The 21,496-nt window shown below is 24.3% G+C and overlaps 1 protein-coding gene across 1 annotated transcript; it reads left to right on the plus strand.

The window, feature by feature from the left end:
- Nucleotides 1-2,063: 2,063 nt before the first annotated feature.
- Nucleotides 2,064-17,603, plus strand: LOC149877233 (uncharacterized). The gene is made up of 19 exons (XM_090074298.1): nucleotides 2,064-2,281; nucleotides 2,733-2,800; nucleotides 2,964-4,456; nucleotides 4,650-4,803; nucleotides 5,054-5,101; nucleotides 5,193-5,345; nucleotides 5,450-5,668; nucleotides 7,290-7,328; nucleotides 10,982-11,020; nucleotides 12,180-12,218; nucleotides 12,487-12,525; nucleotides 12,714-12,775; nucleotides 12,923-13,104; nucleotides 15,507-15,877; nucleotides 15,974-16,147; nucleotides 16,331-16,365; nucleotides 16,525-16,579; nucleotides 16,712-16,869; nucleotides 17,441-17,603. The coding sequence occupies exons 3-18, from the start codon at nucleotides 3,798-3,800 to the stop codon at nucleotides 16,853-16,855; spliced, it is 2,412 nt and encodes an 803-aa protein (XP_089930424.1). The 5' UTR covers nucleotides 2,064-2,281; nucleotides 2,733-2,800; nucleotides 2,964-3,797; the 3' UTR covers nucleotides 16,856-16,869; nucleotides 17,441-17,603.
- The last annotated feature ends 3,893 nt before the right edge of the window (nucleotides 17,604-21,496 follow it).

A 21,496-nucleotide genomic window follows, 5' to 3' on the forward strand; every position in this document is an offset into this window, starting at 1 on the left:
TCTCTCTCTCTCTCTCTCTCTCTCTCTCTCTCTCTCTCTCTCTCTCTCTCTCTCTCTCTCTCTCTCTCTCTACATATATATATATATATATATATATATATATTCATATATATATATATATATATATATATATATATATATATATATATATATATATATATATATATATATCTATATATATATATGAATATATATATATATATATATATATATATATATATATATATATCGCCGTTAGCGCTTAATTGTATAGGATATTATAGGACATATATACCCATTATCATAAGGGTAATAAACAAATCATCATAATAAACGAAGTTCGGAAATATAAACCTAGTATAAATGAAATTTGAAAGACAAGTAAACAAATTTTGTTATGATGACTGCATGTGATGTGGATTGCGTTCCTGGTAAAAATACACCAATCCATATATTTGATAAAACATTATTTATCCCTTGCGTCACTTAAAATCACTTTTTTTAAACGGGAACTAATATCTGTCCTGCTTTTAAACGGCAATGTGCGGAAAGGGTACTAGTACCTGCCCCGCTTATAAGTGGCAATCCTCGGAACGGTTACAAATACCCGCCCCGCTCATAATGTATCACAAAAATGCAGCGCTTTCCGCAAATTGCTTTTCGTTGGTAAAAAGAATGACGCGGTTAAAGAAAGTATATTGTTTACATTTCAGCAACATGACACGTATGACACACTGAATTTTATTGGGAAATGATGACACTTCAACTTGAACATAGTTCCAAGATGATCCAATACGATTTTATGTTAGTTACATCATCTTTTGTAAATCCCTCAAAAGTCATTAGTACCCTCAATATTAACGATTAAGGATTAAAAATTTCGTAAAAACCTCACTCCATCAAGGTGCGTGGAAAAAGTTTAAGCCAAACGCATTACAACAATTAATGTGGGATTCAAAAATTTTCCATCCAAATTTTTTCGGTCACTTTTATGCTGCTTTATTACGCGTGGATAATATTTTTAATTTAAATGTGTAACGCTTTTCTGTTATATTTTAAGAATCTTTAATTTTTCAAAAGTCAATTTGTTGCTTATTGTAAAGAATAAAAAAAAAAAAAAAAAAAAAAAGGTGGCGGAGGCTGAAAATGCGAAAATGTGAAAGAGACCACTTTTTGTTAAATTTTTTTGTTTTGGAAAGCAACTAAAATTAAACTTCAACTAGAGTTTTATCTTATGTTAAATTTTTGTACAGAAGCAAAACGAATATACTCCGTTAAAGTCGCTTATTAAAACGCATTCGATGGGAACCTGCGTTCTTTTTTGCTACCAGTTACATTTATTTCGATTGCAGGTGGCGCCATTAAACTCTCCTCGTGTTGTTTAATTACCTTCAATTAACACCAGCGCCCTAAATCCGATTATTTGCGGCTGCTTTTAAAGGCGCATTTGAAGCGCTGGAACAAACTCAACACACTGTTGGTGCATCTTCTGTGCACCAACGTTTTGTTGTATTGAGCCTATACTTATATCTAACATCATTCTGATTAATTTGTGTAAGGTAAATGCTAAATAGCAATAACAATAAATTTATCCATTTTACTAAACTAAATTTCCTCATGTTAGTTTGTTCCATTTTTAACATGACAAATGAATAGTATTAGCTATTACTTGTAGCATAAAACTACATGTTTATATTTTATCCTGTAGTCTCTTCAAAAAGTTCTTTTCCATTAGCTAATCATCAGTCGGAATAGTTGCGAGTTATTTCTAATAATCAGTCGGAATAGTTGCGAGATGTTTTTTCTAGGAATTTAAAAAATGTGGAAAATGCTTCCGAAGAAGCGCGTTATTTAAATTCAAGACGCCAATGTAGATATTTTTTTTATTCTTCGTATATATTTTCTTCAGTATATATGATTTATTCTTCATGAGGGTTACTTTAGTCAATAGAGATTTCATGAATGAGGAAAACAGAAACCAAGGTTGTTACGTGATAAAGCTCAAAAAGATTGTGACAGGTTGTGGCAGGTTTAAAACTCACCAAATTAAAAAAAAAAAAAAAAAAAAAAAAAAAAAAAAATGTTGATAGACAGTCACCAAGTAAGTAATTTATTTTGTATCAAATTTAAAGTCTAAATTTCTTATTTGATGCTGAAAAGACTTACAAATCAAACAACAGCTGCCAAAGAAAGTTACAATTTTTAAAAAAGAAAACCAAGCAATTTAACCAAATTAAAACCCCCAACATTCAAAGGACAACTTGTTTGCGACAAAAGAGAAACTTCCAGTCATAAAGTCAAAGTAAATTTTTTTTTACATATTAGTAAGTTCCCCATGTGAGTTTTTGTAAAATTTTATTATAAATAAGGCTCTTTCTTTTTCTTTAATTTAAATTTGATAACATTTTTTTTTAAGAAAATATTTTATTGTTGATAATTTTTTTGGAGAGGTTTAAGGCTTAAGATTTGTTAAATTTCTTTTTGGCTTTTTTTTGTCGATGACCAATAAACTAAAAAGCGAGTGCTTTCTATTTTGATTATATATATATTTTGATTATATATATATTTTAATTATATATATTTTGATTATATATATACTTTGTGAATATTTCAAATTTCAGTCTTTTTTCAAGTAAATAAAAAAGTCTGTTTGATGCCATAGGCTGTTCTAACCAATTTTTAAATCTTACAAGTTGTTAAGAGAGCCATACTACCACACTCAGTTATAACTTTGCTTACATTTCTATTTTCAGAATATTTGTAAAAGGTCATAATGAGCCACAGTTCTGCTCCATTTAATTTTAAAGAATTTTACAGGAATGTAAGTATCCTTTTTATTGGATATAAGAAAGAAATTTTTTTATAAAATGTCTTATTTAAATTTTATTTAAATACAACTCAAAGCACTTTAAAAAAAAAAAAAAAAAAACATAGTTTGGTAATTTTTATATTTTACATTATCTATATTTTTTATATTTTGATAGATGTTAAAAAATCCTGAGAACAAGGTGTAAAACAATCCTGGAGAGAATCTTTGAGAAGAAATCTGATCAATCCATAAGAAGCTCCAGAGTTAAAAAAGTTTTTTTTTTTATTGATTTTTTTTTGGCAAATAAAAAGATTTTGTGTCCAATGCTTTAATGAAGTTTGAGGGATGTGAGTTTCTAGCTTGTGAAAAATGGTTTTATCTATATTCATTACAATTTTTAAAATTAATCTTCTTGCCAATTGTGTCCCTTTAGTATAGCTTCAGGAATTTTTTTTTTTCAATTATTTTATGTTATAAAAAACTGTTTAAGTTAAAAAAAAAAAGAAAAAGTGTATGTGTGGATAAATTTTTATTATGAAATTGGTATTTCATGATCAATAAAAAAAGTGGATTTATTTTCTTCATAATGTCAAAATAAGTTTCTAACAAAAAATTTAAACTTAATACCTGAAAAGTTTTAGTTATTGACAGCATCTTTCAACAAAGGTTTCATTTAAGGTGTCATTATTTTTAAAAAGTTTTCTATCTCTTTATTTTATTCTTAAATCTCATATTTTTACTTTTTTTTTTTTTGTTCATGAAAAATAATAGAAAAGGTTTGTTCGAGATAAAATTATAGTCTTGCATTAAATCCAGGATGAAGCTTGTTTCAAAATCAGATTAGTTCAAGAACTGGAAAATATTGTGTAATATTTTATTATTTTCATTTGAAATAAATACAAGAAAAAAGCATGTATATAAACAAATCAGATTTTTTTGCTTTTTCTGTTTTTTACTTTCAAAAGATTCAATGAAAAATTGTTTTTTAAATATTTCAAAATAATGTTGCATGATTGTTGTATTCATAGCAAGTTGCAAAGAAATTGACAAAGTTTTAAAAATGCCGATACAGGCACTTCAATGGACAGATTTCAAATTATGCCCTGTGTGCCAGCATGAATTTAAATCAGAACTGAAAGTACCAATAAGTTTAGGTTGTGGACACACAGTTTGTAGGTCATGTCTTTTAAAACTCTCTAAGCAGTCCTGCCCTATTGATGGAACAGAAATAAAAAATGACATTACAAAGCTTCCTATAAACAATGCATTACTTAGTTTGTGTGGTGAGACTACTCCGATATATTTTGAAGTGGATATTCCTGAATTAAAAAATAATCGCAGAGAATTTGATGCTGCTCAAAAAGCTCTTGAGGCCTTAGCTGAATGTTTGCAGGATATTCTAATAACTAATTGCAACAACACAAATAATAATAAGGTCTTAAGTAAGCCAATGCACCAAAAGATAGTGTCAATTTTAAATTGTCAGTTAGCAGAATCTGAAGGACGAACTCGTGCAATGAGAGCTGCTCGAAGCATTGGGGAAAGAGCTGTAAAAGAACTTGTTTTAATGCATCAAAGTTCACAGGGTCTATCGAGATTACTTAGAGCAGTTCTGAAACAGCATGGTTGTCAGTTTTTGGGACCTGGCACACAAGAAATAGTATTAAAGTAAATGTTAAACTTTTAAGTAATTCTTTTTTTATGCCTTTGAAAAAAATTTTTTTGTAATCACAAAGTATATTTATGTTGTTTTAAATAATAATTTAAGTTATATATAAGTAATAAATAGCGATGATTATATTAAGTTATGTATAAGTAATATAAATAATAATTTAAGTTATGCTTTATTTTGATGATTTAGGTTAATACATTTGTCACTTGAGGATGGAATTTGTTTACCTCGAAAAACTCTGGTTTCACTAGTGATTCAACATTTAGAGGAGAAGTTTATGCAAGCATCAAAAACAAGTATTGGAAGTGTTGTACAGTTGCTTTATCGAGCTTCTTGTTTTAAGGTAAGCATTTCCTGAGGTAGTAGATATTCAATTAAGTTAGAAAACTGGAGGCAACAAATCTAAATACTGATAGAAATTATAAATTTAGATCCATGTTTAAATTTCATGTAAAATCCCTGAAATTTTAACATGGAGCTGTATAAGCATTTGTATCAAATAATATGTATTAATTACTTGTATTTGTATAGTTCTTAATGTTCAACTTGCATACTCTTTATGAAAATGTAGTTGCTAAAGTGACAAATTATAGGTAACAAAAAGAGATAGTGATTCATCTTTGCTTCAACTACATGAGAAGGTTTTTTTTTTTTTAATTCTAAATTTTTTTTTTCCTGTTATCTTAAAAAAATCTTGATCATTTTATTTTCAATGCCAACAATATTTTTCAGTATCAAGATTATTCTGAACTGCAAAAAGAACATGATGGTCAAATAGTGCAAATTGCAATTCAAACCGGACTTCATATTTCTCCAGAACAGTGGTCATATCTTTTGTATGCTGATAGTGGCCATAAATCTCATATGCAGTCTGTAATTGACAAGGTTTGTTTACAAAAAACTTATTTTTCTTAAAGAAATAGTTAAGATTTTTAAATGTACTCTAATGTTCATGAAATTTTAGTTAATTAAAAAGAGCAAATTTTTAGCTGCAAATTCCAGTTTCATTTGCATCAAGTATACAAGAATTCATTATTGTACTGCAACGATCTGATGATCCACATAACTTGCAAGACCTTTTACCGCATTTAGAAAAGTTAGCCAGCATTGATCCAAATCCTGAAGGTAAACCACATTCATGGAATGATATCAAGGAATGTTTGACTTCTCTTCTTGCTGTGGTGTCTGGTCTGAGGAAGATTATAAAGGTTTTTTTTTTTTTTTAAAAAAAAAAAAAAAACGCTATTGAATGTAAAGTGAATAAATGAAATAAAGAAAAATAAAAATAAAAAATTCTTTTGAATATGAAGTGAAAAGCTTACATGTTTTTAAATAATAGAAAAACTTTTAAACAAAAACTTCATTTTCCATATAACAATTTAAAATGTTTACAAAGGTTCATTTATTATAGTTAATAACATTATTGTTATTATTATTTTAATTAATATTCCTATTGTTGTTTTTGTTGTTGTTGTTGTTGTTGTTGTTGTTGTTATAATGATTAGTTTTATTAACTTTATAATAATAATAATAATAATAATAATTATTATTATTATTATTATTATTATTATTATTATTATTATTATTATTATTAATATTATTATTATTATTATTATTATTATTATTAATATTATTATTAATATTACTATAATAATTTTTATTATAATTAACAACAACAACAACAACAATACTAATAATAGTAATAATAATAATAATAGTAATAATAATAATAATAATAATAATAATAATAATAATAATAATAATAATAATAATAATAATAATAATAATAATAATAATAATAATAATAATAATAATAATAATAATAATAATGATAATAAAAATAAAAATAATAATAATAATAATGATAATAAAAATAATAATAATAATGATAATAATAATAATAATAATAATAATAATAATAATAATAATAATAATAATAATAATAATAATAATAATAATAATAATAATAATAATAATAGTAATAATAATAGTAATATAAATAATAATAGTAATAATAATAATACAAATATAAATAATAATAGTAATAATAATAAGAATAATAATAATAATAATAATAATAATATTAATAATAATAATAATAATAATAATAATAATAATAATAATAATAGCAACAACAACAACAACAACAACAACAGTAGTAGTAATAATAATAATAATAATAATAATAATAATAATAATAATAATAATAATAATAATAATAATAATAATAATAATAATAATAATAATAATAATAATAATAATAATAATAATAATAATAATAATAGTAATAATGATAATAATAATAATAATAATAATAATAATAATAATAATAATAATAATAATAATAATAATAATAATAGTAATAATAATAATAATAATAATAATGATAATATAAATAATATTGATAATAGTAATAATAATAATAATAATAATAATAATAATAATAATAATAATAATAATAATAATAATAATAATAATAATAATAATAATAATAATAATGATAATATAAATAATATTGATAATAGTAATAATAATAATATAAACAATAATAACAATAATAATAATAATAGTAATAATAATAATAATAATAATAATAATAATAATAATAATAATAATAATAATAATAATAATAATAATAATACTAATACTAATGATAATAAAAATGATAATAATAATAATAATAGTAATAATAAAGATAATTTTTATTATTATAAATAATAACAATCTCTTAATGCATCGTTATTATTTTGTAAAATAATAACAATTTATTGTTTGTGTTTTTTATTGCATACAGTCTCTTCAAATTCTATTTTAAATTTTTGTTTTTAGAATACAAATAAAATCAAATCAAACATAGAAGATGCTCATGTAAGTTGTTTATACATACATACATACATACATACATACATACATACATACATACATACATACATACACATACATGTATGCATGCATGCATGCATATATGTAAGTATGTATTTATACATCAGTGGTTCTCAACCTTTATGTTGCCGCAACCCTTTTAATACAACCCCTATGATATAGCAACCCTAACTGTAAAATTATTTACGCTCATAGGCCTAAGTAACTGTACTTTTGCTACTGTTGTAATATAAAATTATATATCGCAATATAAACTTCCGCATTATACAGGAAATGTTTTCATCGTGAAAAGCTGAACATAGCTAAAGTTTTATGTTTAATCACAAAACAATATGTAATTAAATTTTGTTCAAAATTTCTAATTATAATTAAATTACAAGTAAGTGAATTTTATCTTTATGACTTGCATTTATATTTACTTCTCTATATCACGTATTCACCATATTCATGTTGCATACTTATGTGAAAATTTTAAAAGCATGAGGTATTATGGATAACAGTCTCATTTACAATACACTGCTAATGACTATATTCCTACAATATTCTTGCGACAGTATGTGCATAAAATATCAACGTCAGTGCGAAGGATTTTTGTTAAAATTGGAATGTGATTGGTTAACTTTAAACATGATAATTGCGTGGTGTTTTATAAAAAAACATTTTGTGTCCGGACAAACAGACGAGAAAGCAAGTTAAGAAAAATGTGGTAAAAATAGTAATTACTATCGTACCTCATACTCGCGAGGGTGCCCACCAAGAAGTTGATATTTATAGATTGTGAATTTTTAACACTTTTATTGAAATCTTTCTTATAATTCTCCATCCCCTCAAGAATTCTTTCATATTTATATTTTGAATAATCGGGTCTAGTTATATATAGATCTCTTAACTATTTTCTTTCAAGTATGATTGTATTAATTAGCCTCCTCATGATTATATTATTCAGTATTAGCCTATTCAATCAGTCCCATTACGTTTGTCGAGTGAGTATTTTCGACAAATACCACTGAAAAAATTTATACAATAACATCATGCTTTAAGTATTAGAATAGAGACAAAAATCCCCATATTTCGAAAGTCTAAGGCAACCACTGGCATATCGCCATTCGACCCCTGGCGGGGTCGTAACCCACAGGTTGAGAACCACTGTTATACATACTTACATATATGCATGCATACATGTATGTGTATGTATGTGTATGTATATGTAATATCTTTATTTTATTTATTATTATAATTAAAAAAAAAGTATTAATAATAGAAATATGTATGTATAACAAAAATAATAATGATAACAATATTGATAATAGTAATATGTATGTATATTAACAATAATAATAACAATGATAATAATAGAATTATTAATAACCATAATAAGAATAATAATAAGAATTAGAGTAATATTAATACTAATATTGAAAATAATGATTTATTAAAATAATAATAGTAATGATGATGATGATGATGATGATGATGATGATGATGATGATGATGATGATGATGATGATGATGATGATGATGATGATGATGATGATGATGATGATGATGATGATGATGATGATGATGATGATGATGATGATGATGATGATGATGATGATGATGATGATGATGATGATGATGATGATGATGATGATGATGATGATGATGATGATGATGATGATGATGATGATGATGATGATGATGATGATGATGATGATGATGATGATGATGATGATGATGATGATGATGATGATGATGATGATGATGATGATGATGATGATGATGATGATGATGATGATGATGATGATGATGATGATGATGATGATGATGATGATGATGATGATGATGATGATGATGATGATGATGATGATGATGATGATGATGATAGTTATAACAATAATAATAATAATAATAATAATAATAATAATAATAATAATAATAATAATAATAATAATAATAATAATAATAATAATAAAAGTAACAATAATAATAATAATAATAATAATAATAGTAATAATAATAATAATAATAATAATAATAATAATAATAATAATAATAATAATAATAATAATAATAATAATAATAATAGTAGTAGTAATAATAATAGTAATAATATTAATAGTAATAATAATAATAGTAATAATAATAATAATAATAATAATAATAATAATAATAATAATAATAATAATAATAATAATAATAATAATAATAATAATAATAATAAAGATAATAGTAATAAAAACAGTAACAAAAACAATAATAAAAACAATAATAAAAAATAATTATAAGGTTATTTTTTTGATGAAAAATTTTACAATAAAGATAAATAATTTGAACAATAATAATGATGATAATAATTTTATATTATTATTATTACTACTAAAAAGAGAAAAACTGCATTGAAACACATGAATAAAGTTATAGTAAAGAAGATAAGAAATGAAATTGAACAACAAATAATAATAAATAATAATAAAAAAAAATATTATTATTTATTATTATTACAATATAATTATTATCTCTAAAGAGAAAAATAAAACTCTGACGCTTATTCAAAAGATCCAATTTCACAATCTAATAGAAGATTGCATAGCCAACGCTGGCACAACCCATGCTTTAAGATTGATTTTGCAATCTTAAACAATTGCACATCTAATTACAAAGCTTGAGTTGTTAACACGAAAATAATATTATTGTTATTATCAATTTTTTTATTATTATTTTTATTATTATCTTTTTCTTAATGTTGTTATTTTGTTTTTTTCATTGTTGTTGATTTTTTTATTATATATGTATTTTTTTATGTTTTCTATTTTAATTATTAGTAATTGTATTTTATAACTTAGAGTTGGAGGTAAGTCATGTTACTTTTGGCACTTTTTATAATTTTATATAATTTTAAAAAATTAAAACCTTTTAAATTATAAAACTCTAAGAAAACATAATAATGTACAATAAAACAAATATAATAAAACTCTAATCAATACAATTTCCAGTGTACACTAATTTACTCTCATTTTTAAATTTATACTTTATGTAGTGTGGTTGAGTATTATTATAATAACAATAATAAAAAGTAATATAGTAGTAGTATAATAGTAATAATTAATAGAAATAATGATAATGATAAAAGTAATAATAAAGAAAATTTTATAATAATTAATATGAAATAATAACTTTAGTAATAGTAGTAATATAATAATAATATTAATAATAGAAATAATAATAACAAAGATAAATTATATAAATAATAATAACAATAAAAAAAAATAATAATAAAAAAAATGAAAATGATAAAGACAAATTATATAAATAATAATAACAATAATAATAAAAATAGTAATAAAAATAATAATAAAAATAATAAAAATAATAAGTTACTATTATATTCATATTATTATACTGTTTTTATTATTTCTATTACTAATACTATTTTTATTTAATAATAATTAATAAGGTGTTTTACTATTATTATGAGTTTTGTTATTTTTATTATTTGTTACTATATTGTTTGTGTTTTTGTTATTTGTATATTAGTTTATATTTTATTTATCAGCTTTTCATTGCTAACTTTAAATTATTTATAAACATAATGTCTTTAGTTTTGATTTTTATTAGATAGAGTCTCTTTAGACTCTTTTAAAAATATTTGTTTTTAGGATACAACTAAAATGAAATCAAACTTAGAAGATCCTCATGTAAGCTGTTTATACATACATATATACATACATACATACATACATACATACATACATACATACATACATACATACATACATACATACATACATACATACATACATACATACATACATACATACATACATACATACATACATACATACATACATACATACATATATACATGCATGCATGCATGTATGTATGTATGTATTAATGATGAGTTTTTGAATATTTCCCAAAAAAAAAACAAAAAAATGGACTCCTGCTTTTTTTTTTTTTTTTTTCTTTCAAAAAAACAACCAAAAAGACCAAAAAATAAGAACCAAAAAATGCGTCACACCTCTATACATGTATGTTTATATGTATATATTATTAAAATTATTATTTTTTTTTTTATGTTATTATTTTTTCCATTATTATTATTATTAACATTACTATTTTTAATGTTATCATTATTACTTTTTGTGCTAATATCATTGTTTTTATAAGTATTATTGTTATTATTATTACTATTATTATTATTATAATTATTATTATTGTTATTATTATTATTGGTATTATTATTATTGTTATTATTATTATTATTATTATTATTGTTATTACTATTTTTATTATTGTTATTATTATTATTATTATTATTATTGTTATTATTATTATTATTATTACTGTTGTTGTTGTTGTTGTTGTTGTTGTTGTTGTTGTTGTTGTTGTTGTTGATGTTGTTATTATTATTATTATTATTATTATTATTGTTTTTATTTTTATCATCATTATTAATATTAGTATTATTATCATTATTGTTGTTATTTTTTTTAAATAAATCTTATCTTTTTTTATTTTTGTTATTGTTATTATCATTATCATTTTTATTATTATTACTATTTTTTTGTTAATATTATTATTCTTTTTTTTTCTTAATTATAGGATTATTATTTTTACTGTTATCATTATTTTATTATTTTTATATTTTTTTATGTTTTCTTTTTTATTTTAATTATTAATAACATTCTGTTTTTTTAATATCATGAGTTTTGTTATTGTTTTTATTATTTATATTTGTGTTTTTGCATTTTTTCTAACTTTAAGTTATTTTTAAACATAACATCTTTTAGTTCTGCTTTTTATTAGATACACAGTCTTTTTAGATTTATCTTTAAAAATATTTGTTTTTAGGATACAACTAAAATGAAATCAAACTTAGAAGATCCTCATGTAAGTTGTCTATACATATATAGATACACACATACATACATACATACATACATACATACATACATACATACATACATACATACATACATACATACATACATACATACATACATACATACATACATACATACATACATACATACATACATACATACATCTTTTATTTATTCTACATAAATGTTTATCTTTGTTTTGTATGTCATCTCTTTAGTTCAGTTTTTTACTTAGAATAAATCTAAGAATCATTTTTAAAATTATTGGTTTTTAGGATACAACTAAAAATATATCAAACATAGAAGATTCTTGTGTAAGTTGTTTTAATATATATATATATATATATATATATATATATATATATATATATATATATATATATATATATATATATATATATATATATATGTATATATTTGTTACATAACTGATTGTATTTATTTTTTATATATCTAAGTTCAGTTTTGGTTTTAGAATAATATACTTTGTTTTTTTTTATAGATGACTAATACAAGTTATGCATGTCCATGTGGAGCAATCTTTGACTTTGCACATTTGGAAAAGTAAGATTGATTTTAAAAAAGTGTATTAAAAAATGATTTACTGTAGGTTTTGTAATGAGATAAAGATTTTTCACTCACACTGGTAAACAAAGCAAGCATGTTGTTGAGTTTTCAACTTTTTAAATTCAAATTTATTCATATTTTAAGGAATTACAAGCATATGAGCATACCAGATGGTCAATTATTTACTGGAAATATTACATTTTATCAACCAAAATCTCAAGCAAATTCATGCAATTCTATAGATTCACATGAAAGGATTCTTGTTGATAAATTCAAAAAAAGTAATCAAATTTCTAATGATCCAAGTTCATCAATAATTCAGCAAGGTATTTTTTTTTTAATTTTTTCGGAACAAATAGTTGAGTAAATTTTACAGATTTATTTCTATATACCTATTCAGGAACCCCACATCATAGACTAATAATCCCTGTGTCTAGACTAGACACATTTTCCCCTGTGTATTGCCCCTTTCTAAAAATGGTAACCATGATTTATATCTTTTTTTTTTTTTTGTAGAAGAAGTGATTAACAGTTTGATAATTTGTGATTAGTTATAAGGCTTTTTTGATTGTCTTTTGATTAGTTTTTATTTTATTTGGTGCATTTAATATTATTACAAACTTTTTTCACTTGAAAGTCGCATTTTTTTAATAAAAGGAAAACGTTAAGGAAATTTCATTAAAAATATTCATTGAAAAAAAAATATTTGGAAGAGTTATTACTTTCCTCCACCTCTTTGATGGATTCTGCAGCAAAATAAATATTTTTCTTTTGATGCAAAAACATTTATCTGTTTTTCAACAAGTGCTTTTTCATCAAGTAAAATAAGAACAATATTGTGCAGTGAGTACAGCAGATGGAACAAAACATCCCATCAAAGTGCTTCCAATATGTCTGCAAAATAGCTAGCAAAATGTAGTTGTAAGTCTGTTAAAAAAATGTTATAATTTCAGAAACTACTTGCACTGGTCATTTAGTTATGGCACATAAGGGTATGATAATAAGGGTATATAATATAACCTTAATCAAAAGTGGTTTCTTCATAATGAAAGTTTTTTTTTTCAAAAGTTTTTCAAAAACATTGGTTTAGTTTAACACTTTTATTTATGTTAAGTTTTTGTGATTTGTGAAAAGTTTTTGTTTTTTGCAATTAAGGTAAACTATTTCTCAGCTTAACTTATTTAATCCTCACTGCAACTCGTTAAACTTGCTTAAACTCGTTCAACTAATTAAAAATAAAATAAATCTGTTTTAAGATATGTATACCATTATTAACCTAATAATGGTCCATTTCAATTACACAGTGTTAATCTGCTGGAATATTTAAAAAAAGATCACTAATAAATATGTAAAAAAAAAAAAAAATTCCTGAAGAAATATTAGTAACCCTTTCCAAACCTTACCTCAAATAGTCTTTAATATGGCTTGGTTACTAGTGGAAATTGACGAATTATTTTGAGAGATGACTATTCCATTATGCATTTCTGTGTCTCTATAGCTATTTAAAAGTAATTTCAAAGGAAAAAATCAACTTATGTAGAGTTAGAAGACTCTCAGTTCAAGTTTCACTATCATCAAGGGTATTGCCAAACTACACATTCACAACAGTGTTAAGTGTTCTCATTGTGAATAAAAAGAACAGCATGAAGGAATAAATGCTTCTAAAGAGAGCTTATGAAAAACAGAAATTCTTGAAACAAACATTTCAAAAATGAAATATTTTTCATAAGCTTCCTTCTCTCATTTTAAAACAGATGTCCACTGTGGAAGATATCATTGCCTTCACAATGTTGCCAAAGTTTCATCGTTGCCCTAAACAATGGGTAAATGAGCCATATCTAAAAAAGCTTTTTTAAGCTTTGTTCCTACAGCTTTAAACTCTTACAGTTACATTAAATTGACCTGAAGGTTTTAGGTATTCCACATTTAGAATGGTCTTTTTATGCAACCATATATGTGCAAGGATGTGTATCTGAGTGTCTGGAGACCTAAAATTATTTATTACTTTCAAATCATAATACAAAGCATTTTTATATATGAAATATTTTCTTATCATTTGAAACTTTAATCAATTTCAACAATTTAATTATTCACATGAAAAAGAACTGATATTAGTTTTTTTTTGTTATGCTTTTTTATGATCTTTATATTTTTTATTCTTTACATGTAGTAGATATTTCATTATTAAATATCCTTTATTAAAAAGACAAAAAACAAAGAGGAGCCTAAGTGATTATAATTAATAAAAGAAAAAACAGTTTGAAATATTTCTTAAAAAATCTAACCTTGAAAAACTAAACGTAAAATACCTCTTTGTTTTATTTTAACATTTCACCTATGAACTGTTTTGGCATGCAAAACCTATTAACTTTAAAAATGAAAATAATTAAACTTTTCCTTGCATTTCCTTGCATTCTTTTCTAACACTAATATTGAGGTTTATGTGGCAGAATATTGTTACTTTGCTGTTTTTTCAATTAAACTGCTGTATTATTATTGCAAAAACATAATTTACTATATCATTATTTTATAATTTGTTATTATATCATTCAGGAAATAGAACATTATTTTAGAAGTTTAGAAAATCACAGATTAATAAATTATTTTGAGTACTGTTCTTCCATATCTAAAATAATCTAAGTATCTTTAATAAATTTAGTGAGAAAAAAAATTTGTTTTGCTAAACACTTTTTCCGTTAACTTTTTTTTTTTTTATATCTCCTTTTAGGAAAAGATTTTGTCAATGATTCTGCTGCATCGTTTAAATCTCAAACAATTTCTATACATCCCAGCCCACCTTTATATCACTTAGGTCCTTACATTACCCAAAAGAACCCACATTATCAAATTTTTAGTGAATTAAGGGAACATCAGATTCAACCAGCTATACACTTGCAGAATAACCGACGTGCAATTTTTAAAAATCCCATTGTTTATCAACAACAGCCAGCTATCTCACAAACTTATCAATATCAACAAGATTATACTGATTATCCAGGAATGTATGTTCAACCATTTTCTGCACATTGTTCAACTACCAAGACTGCACTTGCGACTGGAAATTTAAATATGTTGTTAAAAAATAATTGTGATTTAAATGTGGGTTATGTTCTTGCTTTAATTCTTTAATTCTTGTAGTTACTGTTAATTGTCTATTTTTCATATTAATCCTCAAGTTCTTTAATTTCTTTACAGGTAAACATTTCCCCATTTCAAGAATTAAAAGACGATTGGAAGCTAAGCAGACCGTCTCGTTTAGATTCTTTTGATACATGTTCACCTCAATCAAATGGACTCCAATCAAATGAAGATGTCTGGGGCAAATCTGAAATATGGGGTCCCCCCTCTTTTGACTTGTTGAAAAAACCAGTATGAACAGCAAATTTTTTTTATTGTTTTGTTAAAGTTTTGTTTGACTTTTTAACTTGGGTTTGAAGGTTTTTTTCTTTTGTTTTATTTGTTTTACACTGTCAGTCTTTAAATTGTGATCATTTAAATTATCAATATTGTTAATATTTCAATTAATAAGATTTAAATTTTTCACATTTTTAGAGCAATTGGTCATGGAAAGATTTAAAGGATTGCAGGTAAAAAGTTTTTGACATTTTAGACATCCAAGCATGTCAATAAGTTGTGACCAATCTAGACTTCTGCATGTTATTAACTTAAGCATGTTGTATCGGTCTATTCATGTATTCATCTTTAGAGTATCAGAATATTCCTTTAAATAAATTGTGAATGTTTAGGGTCTCTGATAACGAGGAACAAAGTGTATCAAGTGATTTTGTAGGAAAAAAACGTGTATGTTTTAATGTTATTTTTGAAAAAAATTTCAGTCAAAAATTTTTTGCTTTTCTTTTAGTTCTTTTTATTCATTTATTTTTAAGTTTTTCTTAAATGTTACGTTATTTTAGTTTCAACTTTTTTTTTTAGACACCTGGTGAAAGATTTTTCCTAACACAAAAATGGGTCAATGACTTGAACAACAATTATTCAAATACCCAGGAACTATTTGCAAGATCTAAATCAGCAGGCGTTCGCCCGCCACCTGGTTTCAAACTGCTTTCTGATGATTAAAGAAGTATTGTTTTGTAAGTCAACCTCAAATTTTTTTGAGTTGCTTCAGGGCTTCATGAAATCTTGAATAAAAATGTATTTAAATTTTTTTATTATTTATTATTGATATTATTATTGATATTATTATTATTATTATTATTATTATTATTATTATTATTATTATTATTATTATTATTATTATTATTATTATTATTATTATTATTATTACTACTATTATTATTATTACTATTATTATTATTACTATTATTATTACTATTATTATTATTATTATTTTTATTATTATTTTTATTATTATTATTATTATTATTATTATTATTATTATTATTATTATTATTATTATTATTATTATTATTATTATTATTGTTATTGTTATTATTATTCAAACAATTGAACTTTTTTTTTTTTTTACATTTTTAAATCAGTTTTCTTCCTAAAATTAAAATTGCTAAACGCGCACCAATTTATTATACAAACGAAAAATATAAAAAATTATAAGTTTTTATTGCTGTTAACTATTACAACTTATTATATTTACATATAAAATTATATTTACTATAGTCATATATTTTCTTTCATTTTTATTAGCGAAATTGGTCGAATGCAAAGTCGAAAAATTAGAAAATACTTAACCTGACCTTTTTGTTGGCGCACTTTTTTTAAAGAATTTTTATTACATTTTGATTTATTTGGGTAGCTGACCATATCCCTTGTTCAGTTTTGTACTTCAAGTTTGACACTTTGAAGCATGCGTCCAGCTTTTTTTCTCAATCTTTTACTACAAACAATAGTTCGTTTTTTTTTTCTGTTAAACCTTTGTTTTCAACAATAATTCCTTTAACTTTGAATAGTTGCGCTTATGTTGATATTTTACTTTTTTTAAAAGTGGATCGAACGATTTTTAATTATAAAGTGGTAAGTATCTTGTTTTTACACACTTTACTTATAAGATTTAAGGCTCATCGCATATTGTATATGTAAATTCACTGGATTTAAATTTGAAAACTTTTGAGTGATGAAAAAAACTTTAGTTGATGTGGCTTTAAAAGAAACTTTTCTTAACTTTTTGTAATTTTAAAAGATTTTTTTTTTTCTTTCATTTTAATTTTTTTTAAATGCTTTTTGCATTTTTAACATTTTTAAAATATTTTTATTTTTCTATTCATCTGTTTTCAGATTCAGTTAAAGATCTATTTTAGTTATTTAAATAGCAACTATTTAAGATAAAAATCAATTTTAACGATGTTTAGTTTCGATTTTAACGATATTTGGTTTCGATTTAACAGAAAATCTTCGTCAGTTCGTTTAAGAGGCGTAGATGTTAATGGCTGTTTATGTTATGCGAAAACTAGAATTACAAAACTGAAATTCTCTTTTTTAACGATTTAGCTTTAACTAAGCAACATCGTTTAAAAAATGAATTACAGCCGCGCGTTTCCAAAAAAAAACGACATGTTTATACTTACTTTAACAAATATGAAGGTCAGAGTTTGTAATTAGTTTTTAAATATTTATAGAAGCCTATATAATATTTAAGACAGTTGAAATTTATAGAAACTTTTTATTATTTGGATGAATACTTGAAATCTTATTAAATCGAAAAGCTTGACGTTTTGCCTTTTTCGCAAAGCGCCAAACTTTTCAGTTTTACGCGAGGAAAGAATATCCATCGTAATGTGAGGAAGCAATATCTATAGTAATTCCGTAGCAAATTCTTTGGCTTAATGCTAAAGGGGCCAATGTCGGAAATAAATGAATTTGAGTTATTGCCTCTACAAGACTCAAGAAGATATTTTGCAGACTTTTTATACTACATAAAAAGGCCAATATTCAGCTCTTGTATTTACTGGTATACGGATTCATTAAAAGCCCAAACATCATATTTCTGTTTGAAGGTGAAGAAAGGCCAATCTTTTTTAGACAAACAAATTTCAAAATAAGCGCTCTAAATGCACCTATCGTTACAAAGCGAGTTGCTGTCTCAATCGAGTTTGGTCCTAACTTCAGAATTTTCAAATTTTATTGAGAAATAAAGAAAATATATTTTTATAGTAATTAAAATGAAAATGAAACTTTCTGTATCTTAATTGATAGACTTTTTAAAAATACTATTACATCAAACTTCTGTTTTAATTATGCAAATAATTAAAACAGAAATTAAACTCATTTTATGCAATAAAACTTTTACACAATTTAGATTCAATTGATGCACAAACAAAAAAAGGAAATAGCTTCGTTGACTTTTAAAACGTTAAATTTCAAAGTTGGTTTTAAAAAGTTAGCTAACATATTTTAGGATTTTCTAATCTAGCCGTTGCCACCTTTTCTTAGAAAAACCGTTTCAAGAAAATAGAACGGAATCACCTTTGAAAGTAAAGAGCTCAACTTGGTTGCCACTTTTTACTGAACTCGTAGTAACTCTCACGCTGAGAAGTTAGTAGTCCTTTATTAGCATGGAAACATAATCTTTCTAAAACTTTTACAGTTCTGTAACAGGCCAAGTAAAACTTTACTGGACTTTTTCAGCAATGAGTAACAATTGTTTGACATGAGTAAAACGATTTTAAGCGTTAAAGATTGTCCAATACCGAAAAGTAAAGAGCCCGTCACATTGGATTAAAGAAGCTCTATATCTTTTGAACCGGTTATCCGTTACATATAAATCTCACAAACCTGGTACTGTAACTGTATAAGAGAAACCGATGATTATGTACTAAGTGTGTTATTAAATAAGTAAACGCAACATTAGAATAAATCAATGTTAAACCACAACCAGAAAGTTTACTAAAATGAAGATAATAGTTGTGGCAAAAACTAAAATTCTTCGCTATAACACACATATATATATATATGTACATATATGTTGCATAACATATACATATATGTTAAATAATTTTACAGTGGGACCGAAATCTTTTATGTACTTGAGTTAAAACAATGGGGGCACGAAGCAAAAGTGGAGTTTAAACGGAGAAACATTACATTAGTAAGTGCACTGTTATCTGATAAATTAGTCTTAAACTTTTGAGAAAAATGAAAGCTAAGCTTTTTGGGGAAAATGTTTCAAATATTTTCCCAACTTATAGGCAAAGGCTTCTAAGTAATATTTTGAAAATTTAAATAGACCCTTAATGCTGGTTAGAAAAGACACTTGTCAACAAAATATAAATTTCTCTTCGAAAATTATCTTTAAATCAAACAAAATCATAATACTTACAAGTAAAAAAATAGTTAAAAAAGCAATTAAACAAGATTACAAATATTAGTAACAACAGACCGGCTATAATAATCTTCACCGCTGGCTTAAAGCGAAAACCAACATTTTTATGAACTTTTTAAAGTTCTCTAAGCTTCACTTTGAGTCCACAGGACGGTGATTCGCTCATCTTTTTATTCCCTTTGATGTTTCTGGGAAGAAAATAGGGAATGTCAAATTTTAAATATTATTCTTATTTTTTTAAAATAAATGCCTAATACCTAATAATGTTAACATAAAAAAGAAAGCTTTTTTTGTAATAAAGCAACCATCTTATGGTGTTTTGCAGAAATTTCCTTTCATGATTTTAAAGCACTCACAGTGTTGGCTGCCTTGGCAGTAGCACAGACTCGTTGACAATAATTTTCATAGGTAGTAACTTGTTTAAAAACTCTTTCAAATTAATAAATATATATGACAGACAAATTATATTCATTCCTTGAACCAATAATATAGAAGCATTTTCTTTTAAATTCTTTTAATTGTTTTTTTTAAGTATACAATTACATATTAGGGTGGTCTGTAAAGCAATTTTAGTAGATAATTCCACCAGAACCATTTTTGTACAGTACCTAAAAAAGGTCCTGAATAATATTAGCCTATGGCGTTTTTGAGTTATTCCTAGAACTGTTTAATCAACTTTGATAATGTTTTTATTCTTTTAAAGCAAACTTCAAATGCAGTAAGAGCTATTAGAAAACATCTTAGGTGATAACAATATTTTCTCAATTAAGTGCGTTTATCTCGCAAGAGGCTTTGGAGGACTTTTGTTGTAAAACTTTGCGATGCTGCCCCCCAAGTTCGGCAGAAATAATTGACGTTTCGCGCTACTTTGCGCTTCTCACGAAGCTTACCTTTCATGATAGCGAAAACTTTTCAGAACCTTTGCTGGTTGTAGGACTTTTGCTGGATTCATGGTTTTTGCGACAAAGCTGACCTCTCATTTTTTTGATACCATTTGCTTACATTCCCTGAGTAATTGCAAGATGAAAGATCAGAAGACGGGCTGATCATCATGCTTTCGGATCATAAGTATATTGCAATGCTGTCCAGTGCTGCTCGCGATAATTTCTTGGAATCCATGTTACTCGTTAAAACCTCTAAATTAAACATTATTTTGGTCGCTCAAGAAAATTATAGGCAACATGCAACAGAAGTGTCTATATTTGCTCTCGGTTATACAATCTGAGTATAAACGAGGACAAAGTCATTAATTTTAGCTGACATTACAAAAGAAAAACTCAAATGAAAGCTTTTTTGTTTTAGATATAGATAACAATTCTCTTTCTTATGTTACCTAACAGTTACCAAACTCTGGATAAAACAACTCTTTTCTATACCATTTTGAACTTTGTATAATTATTTGCTTTCAGTTCAAACGCAAATGT

The sequence above is a fragment of the Hydra viridissima genome, unplaced genomic scaffold (assembly GCF_058129835.1).
Source record: "Hydra viridissima isolate aposymbiotic clone 2 unplaced genomic scaffold, HvirCarnegie_v1 scaffold_16, whole genome shotgun sequence".
Lineage (NCBI taxonomy): Eukaryota > Metazoa > Cnidaria > Hydrozoa > Anthoathecata > Hydridae > Hydra > Hydra viridissima.